The 1,355-nt window shown below is 69.6% G+C and overlaps 1 protein-coding gene across 1 annotated transcript; it reads right to left on the minus strand.

The window, feature by feature from the left end:
* Positions 1–341: 341 nt before the first annotated feature.
* H696_04074 (hypothetical protein) lies at positions 342–1,175 on the minus strand (the record flags this gene model as incomplete). The annotated part of the gene is made up of 1 exon (XM_009497954.1): positions 342–1,175. One exon carries the CDS (start codon positions 1,173–1,175, stop codon positions 342–344), a length of 834 nt encoding a protein of 277 aa, XP_009496229.1.
* Positions 1,176–1,355: the final 180 nt, after the last annotated feature.

Consider the following 1,355-nt stretch of genomic DNA (forward strand, 5'->3'; position numbering starts at 1 on the left):
GGGTGCTATCTGGCACCCGGGCCGTTGGTGCCCCGGGCCTCCCCCCCCCCCCCCCCCCCGGCTCGATGGGGTTCTCCCTTGTTCCTGACGCGCCCCGGCCGCACCATGTCGTCCTTTGTCTTTCTCATGTGGGCGTGTGTATTTCCACCATGCACGTATGTATGCTCATCGCCACACCGCATGGGCCCGGGGCACACAGCCATATTTTGCTCGACGTGCACAGATGCGCAGGCACCCCCCCTCCGCACGCCTTCACACCCCCAAGGCACACATGTGCAGGGTGAGTGTACGTGTGTGTACGTGTGCGCGCGTGCGTGCGTGTGCGTGTACAGGGGGTTGTCTCACTGCTGGGTCACATCTACCGGCATGGGGGCAGAATCGGGAGCAGTCATGTCGGTGGGCATCAGGTCGCCATCACACTGCTGGCCAGGAGTGGTGGTGGTGGTGGCGGTGGTGGTGGCGGTGGTGGTGGTAGCGGGGGTGCCATCGGCCGGCGCCGCCGACGAGTTGCTCGCATCGCGGCCGGCCGCCGTCATCGCCTCGTCCGAGGCGGTCGGCGTGACGCCCGGCGTGGCGTCAACCGCAGTCCGCGGCGGGGGATTGGTCACACAGTCCCGCGCCACATGGCCTATGGAGTTGCACCGGAAGCACACCAGATCCCGGGGGGCAGGCGGCTCCGGGCACTTGGACCCGATGTGGCCCGTGGCTCCGCAGTTGAAGCAAATCAACTCGCTGCTGCACTGCCGCGCGATGTGGCCAAAGTTGCCGCACACGAAGCACCGCATCGACCGGGCCCGGTGGAAGGAGCGCCCGTCGCCCGATGCAGCGGGCCCCACCCCGCCACTGCCACCCGAGCCGCCGGCACCGCCGCCCATTTGCGACATCATGTACGGCCCGACCACGCCACCGGAGGCCCCCGACCCGGGAGGCCCGGCATAGGGGCCGGCCCCGCGCGGGTCATGGCGGCCACCGCCCGGGGCCCCGCCCATACGCGGCGGGCCGCCCAGCTGGTTGTCCATCGGCCGCTGCGGGTGGTGGTGATACTGCCCAGGCTGGTGGTAGGCCGGCACGCCAGACATGTGGTGGTGGTGGTGGGGGTGGCGCGCGCCGGGCGGCATGCCGCCCACGCGGCCATGCTGCGACATGTCATTCGAGTGGAAATAGCCCTCCGACATGGGGGCCTGCCCCTGCTGCTGGTCGTACGCATCCTTCGGGGCAACCTTCGGGCAGAAGCGGAGCTACAGGACACGGCCAGGCAGAGCCGGTAAGCACAGGGTCAGAGGGGAAGGGGCGGCGATGGCAGGGCGACAAAAGTTCGATAGGGAGATCTCCCTCCCTCCCGAGGGGGGGGGGGG

The sequence above is a fragment of the Fonticula alba genome (genome assembly GCF_000388065.1).
Source record: "Fonticula alba strain ATCC 38817 unplaced genomic scaffold supercont2.6, whole genome shotgun sequence".
Lineage (NCBI taxonomy): Eukaryota > Rotosphaerida > Fonticulaceae > Fonticula > Fonticula alba.